Source organism: Rhipicephalus microplus, chromosome 3, assembly GCF_043290135.1.
Source record: "Rhipicephalus microplus isolate Deutch F79 chromosome 3, USDA_Rmic, whole genome shotgun sequence".
Lineage (NCBI taxonomy): Eukaryota > Metazoa > Arthropoda > Arachnida > Ixodida > Ixodidae > Rhipicephalus > Rhipicephalus microplus.
This window is the reverse complement of record NC_134702.1, coordinates 130265802-130271801: the sequence shown is the minus strand read 5'-3', so window position 1 is coordinate 130271801 and position 6000 is coordinate 130265802. Positions and strand designations below refer to the sequence as shown.

At 46.9% G+C, this 6000-nt stretch overlaps 1 protein-coding gene across 1 annotated transcript in view; it reads left to right on the top strand.

The window, feature by feature from the left end:
• The first annotated feature begins 3532 nt into the window (after window positions 1-3532).
• The window catches only part of LOC142803353 (uncharacterized), a 28996-nt gene continuing 26528 nt past the window's right edge, over window positions 3533-6000 (top strand). The window contains exon 1 of the mRNA XM_075888468.1: window positions 3533-3813. Coding sequence (XP_075744583.1) covers window positions 3588-3813 — 226 coding nt within the window. The 5' untranslated portion in view covers window positions 3533-3587. The remainder of the gene's footprint in view (window positions 3814-6000) is intronic.

Here is a 6000-nt window from a genome sequence, read left to right as displayed (position 1 = left end):
TCATCGGTAAAAATTTTTTTACGTCTGTTTATGTTGTAAAACGCAAGTGATAGTTATTTGTTTGCCTTGTGTTATATGGCTGCCTACTATGTGAAATGTGATAGGCTGTTCTATCTGTTTGCCTGGTGTTATATGCTGATGTTTACGTCTTTTGTACCCACCTGCTAAAATCCCTCCAGGGGAATGCAGTACCAATAAATAAATAAAGAAATAAATAAATACTAAATAATAAATAAACTGGAGCAGGTGACGAAATCATTCTCCCACATTGTCCGCCGTGTTTCTGGCACACGTTATGGCATGAAAGAACACAATTTGTGTCGACTCATTGATGTCTTCATACTGAGGCGCTTCCTTTATACAGTCCCATATCTCCTACTTCGACAAGAAGAAATAGTCACCCTACATGCCTTGCTTCGAAATGATTACAAGGTGGCTTTACATCTCCCTTCTAACACCCAAGCCACTACACTTCTTCAACTTGGGCTTCATAACAGTACACACGAAATGATAGAGGCCCACAGACAAGACCAGTACACTCGTCTAGCTAAGACTTTTACTGGATGCCACACACTTGACACCCTCAACATTCACATACCAGCAGCCGACCCCTCACTCCTACCAGTTACTGGACACACACACACAGTTCACCATAAAGCCTCTCCCAAGAAACACTCACCAGGCGTACCATCCGGCCCGCCGCAAGGCCCGCGCAAAAGCTCTCCACAAATACTGCGGTTTGAAGGAGCATGCCGTATGGATGAATGCAGCTTACACGGGAAGTTGCAGTCGTTGATGGCACACTGCAGCCCATCACAACTCTCCGCATAACGCCTGCATCCAACCTGGAATCCTCGGAAGAAGCAGCGGTCGCACTTGCCCTCACTTGCACTGATTCCCGGTACGTCCTTTCCGACTCAAAAACCGCAATTATAAATTTTGCGTGAGGCTGAGTCTATGAGACCACCTTCGGTATACTAAGCTCGCCCCCAAACATTCAGCTCGCTATGTGGAGCTGATCTGTGTGCCTGCTCACTCTGGAAATCCCGGCAACGAAGCCGCCAATGACCACGCCCGAGGTCCCATCAACCGGGTGACGGCAGAATCCGAGTCGGGCTCCTCCAGGGAGCGCATGCATTCCTTCAGCGAGACGACTGAAGTATACCATCCTGAACGCCAGCTATACCCTCCACCCCACCGATCTCTCACAATTTTCACCAGATGGTATGGTGTCGCCTCTACACCCACGTACTTCTTTCCTCTTATTTCTTTTCCCGCATCAACCAAGGAGCATCCTCCCCATCCTGTGCTAATTCGCTCACCCCGACGCTTCTCTTACCCACATCCTCCTCGAATGCCCAGCGGACCCTTCGCCGTGGGACACCCAGCCACTAACCACACGGGAGGAATGGGAGACCCTGCTGCGCTCGACGGACCCGGTCAAGCAGAAGACCGCCACTGACCGGGCCGCCGAAGTCACGCATAAACTCATGAACGCATAGAGCAGTGGAGTCGTGCGTGGACGCTGGGCCATACGTGCCCAAATCACTTGGTAAAATAAAGTTTTTACCACCACCACCACCAAAAAACATTGCGTCTCCTTCATTTCGTAATGGATGAACGCTGGACGCGCAGAAACGCGCATGCGTCAGAGCAACGCAGCGCGGCGCGCGCCTGCTAGTACATGGCAGGACTGGCGCCTGGCGTGACAACGATGGCAACACGCGTCGAAATGGAACGCCAGTGAGCAAGTGCACGTCGAAATGTATTGGCGCGTTGGCTGTGGCCTGACTACATAGTCATGTAGGCGTGCATCGCATCTCATGATTATTACGTTTGCATCACTCACATACCTTCGTCATCCATTGACGTGACGTAATACGAAATTTGGCATATGTGAAACTAGTGAAACGGCCGTGGGCGCATCCTGAGTGTGGCATGTAGTCATTTGTTACATGACACGCATATTGTGATTATCAGGTTTGGATCTGTCATTTACCTATGTCGTCCGTTCGCGCCGCGTAATACCGATTTTGGTACATGTGAAGCAGCGAAACGGCCGCGAACGCATCATGAGCGTAGCATGTAGTAATGTTATATGACACCATCTCATGTTTATCATGTTAGCAGCAGTATCATAGCTTCGCGATCCATTTACGTCCTGTAATACCGAATTCGGTATAAGTGAAGCTAGTTTAACGGCCGCCAGCGCATCATGAGCGTTGCATGCAGTCATGTTGTTACATGACACGCATCCCATGATAATCATAATTTCACCAGTCACATACCTTCGTCATCCATTCACGTACCGTAATACCGCATTCGGTATAAGTGAAGCTAGTGAAACGGCCGCCAGCGCATCATGAGCGTGGCATGCAGTCATGTTGTTACATGACACGCATCCCATGATAATCATAATTGCACCAGTCACATACCTTCGTCATCCATCCACGTACCGTAATACGAAATTTTGTATATGTGACGCTAGCGAAACGAACGCGAGCATGACATGAGCGTGGCATGTAGTAATGTCGTTACATGACACAGATGTCATACTTTTCAAGTGAGGGTCAGTCACTTGTGTTCGCTATGCAATCATGCCATACCGTACCAGCTTTGCAACAGTCAATGTGAATGAAACCATTGCAAGGGCTGCAGAACTATAAGAAGAAAATCATGACATTCATGACATACATGTCATAATTTTATGTTACTACTAATCAAATATGTTTTTCATACATTCATATTATGCCATACCAATTTTTGTATTGATAGCTTTATAGAAACGGCCATGAGAGCTAAAAGTCGTAGGCGGCTAGAAAGATAGATACGCTCAAAGTCACCGCAGTTTGCTAAGAAATGGTTCGCATTAAATAAACACTATATATGTTTGTGAAGTTGTACAAGCAGCTATGCTGAAAAAAAAACTGAAATCCAGCTATTATAAGCAGAACTGGATACTCTGCGAACAGCGCTTTTTGGCAAAGATCTTGTCACATAATCCTAATGTGCACCTGTACGGGTACTTCTTGAGAACTTTGGGACTGCGAGGTAGTCTACTGAACCTTGAAGGCAGTTCTTACTTGAAGGGTCAGTTCTCCCTAAAAGTGTCAATATAAGTTAACAACACTCTTCAGAAAGCCTTCCTAATAATATAAATTATTCATAATGATATCCTAACTCACGTCGTATTACCTGTAGGGAAGCAGTCACTGGTGAAATGTACCGAACAAAAAACTGTAAGTCCCTTTCTTCCTGCATAGCTACCTTTTCACAGCAATTGCGTGCATTCTGGTGAGTAGCAACACTTTTCGAAAACGTGTCCTTGGTCCGGCGGCCGTACAGTAGAAACTTGAGAGCTATACTACAACGCCTTTGCGCGCCAAGGCGATACAATTTTCTGTTGGCAGTGAATATGATGCTTCCTTGTACGTCCGCTGTGTGCAGAGTGTTCAGTTGAAGTATGCCTCTGTGTTAGCACTTTGTCAAAGCTAACTTTTCACCGTTCTTCTCTCTTTTTCTTACCAGATGATTGGGAGACATTTCTTAAGAAGTACACCAATCGCACATATAGATCTTCCGACAAAATGCTCTATCGCGAAGATATTGGCAGAATGCTGGCAGAACTTTTTGAGAGCAGCTCAGTTGGCAAGGAAGGCCTGCAGTACCTGGTCGCCTGGACCTTCTACAGGCAGCTCTTTCAGCTCACTGACCCAATATGGTTCCTCAGAGGCAGAAGCGCGAATGACGCTTGCTATGAACATGTCAAGAAGGTGATGAAGCTGGCAATCACCAGTCACCACTTTCAGTCTGGTACGTGCACTGGATCATCCACATTTTTTGCGAACATGGGGCAGCGTGCTCGTGTATCGTGAAGTGGCAGAGGTCGTGGCATGGCCTCGCATCGAAGGCAATCGGTGAGGGCACACGTGGGTGGCGTAATCTTTCATGAACGTGGGAACGGCTTGGTACTTTGTCTGTGAAGCACACCTAGACGGTAGCATCTCTAGGAATGAATCGCGCCCAGTTACCTTGCACCGAAGAGCACTTTCTGTGCTGCAGAGTGCTCTGCAGTTTTGTAACTACCACAAATGAGTGGTCCTAAAATTCACCTGGGTATCTGCGTTCATTTCTTCTAGTTGTACCAATATCTGGTGATCTCTTCACGCGCTTTACGATATTGGTTGCTGAAGTCAAGGACTATGTTCATATGGCAAGTGCTGTAGATGAGCTCTCCGAACGTTGACTTCTTAGAATCACTGGCATCACGCAGGATGCGGACATCGCTTGATTGGGGAGTTAATGAAATGTCGGTCAAAGCAAATTCGTTTCGACCGTGGAACCGTGATGCTGATGTATGTAGACTCGTTATATACAAACGATAAAGCATTATATATACAAAAAATGATAGACGCCAAAACATTTAGCGCTGAAGAGGCACTTAGCTACCATTGCCATATTTTTGAGGCAAATTATACTAAACAACATCAAATAAGGATTAAATAAAGTCGAATTGTTACGCCTTCAATCCATAGGTGCTGAGTAAGTTCAAATTATTAGGTCCCTTAGCTAACACGAAAATTCATCATCGGCGATGCCGGCTTCAAAAAGAGAAGTGCGAAAACCGTCATCATGTTATGGCGTCAGAGATGAAGCTTTTTGTTTTCATGCCCTCACCGTGACATCTTTATAGATTCACACGACATAACAGCGCGTAAACACAATATCATATTACAATGTCTCTACTTGAAAAAAATGGCAGATTCCACGTATAGTGTGAATCGATGATATGCGAAGCGCGAATGAGAAAGGTTCATAGGTCACTCCAAAATCAGCACAGCGTTACGAGACGCAGGTAAATATACTGTGCATGACTTCCAAGTCATGATTATCATGTTTGGATGCTCCATTTACCTTCGTCATCTATGAACGTCACCAGATACTAACTTTGGTACATCTGAAGCCAGCGAAACAGCCGTCAGCGTGCTATGTAATCATGTTTCACATGACATCCATATCATGATTATTATGTTTGGACGTATCATTTACATTCGTCATTCATTAACGTCACGTAATACCAAATTTGGTATATAGGGAGCTAGTGAAACGGCTGCAAGAACGCTATGAGCGTAGCATGTAGTCATGTTTTACATAAAACGCATATGATGATTATCAGGTTTGGACGTGTCATTTATTTTTGTCGGCTATTGCATTCCCGTGATACCAAATTCGGTACACGTGGAGCTAGCAAAACGGCTGCTGCTGAAAAACATTTATTTACAGATGTTATTTACAGGGAGGGTGGGAACGGTCCTTAAAGGGCCGCCCCGTACAAACACTAGGTGAGCTCCCTCTTACGGGAGCCCATTGGCGTTGGCCGCGGCCCGGGCACGCTCTACCAGGGCTCGTTGGGCCGTCAGCTCAGAGCAGCCGAGCAGGGCTGCCTCCCAGTCCTCCCGCGAAGGGTTGGGTAGTGGGGTAAGGTTTGGAGTTTTTTGGCATGCCCACATCATGTGGAAAATGTCAGAGGAATTTTCCTCACAATGCGGGCACTTCCCCGTGCAAGCGAGGTCAAAGTGTTTTATGATTGCCGGGCCCAATAGAGTTTTAGTATGAAGGCGAAGGAGGATTCGCTCTTCCGCCTTCGTGAGGCCATTACAGGGTTTCAGATAGACGTTATGGCCGGATTGATAAAATTGTGTGACCTCCTTAAAGGTGTAGGTGGGATTGGGTTCGAGTTCCGGATCGGTAGGGGACGAGGATAGTGCCCGGAGAGTGAGCGCGCGGGTGGCGGCATCGGCCGTCTCATTACCATCGAGGCCCGTGTCAGCCGGAGCCCATATGATCGTTCGGTGCGCGGGGGCACCTAGGTAGCTGCTGTTTTGCAAAATTTTATAAGCACGGTACGGATTGTATCCCTGTTCAATATTGCGACAGGCACGCCTTGAGTCGGTGATGATGACCCTCGAGTCCTGATCTGCGGCGGCTAGTGCGATGGCG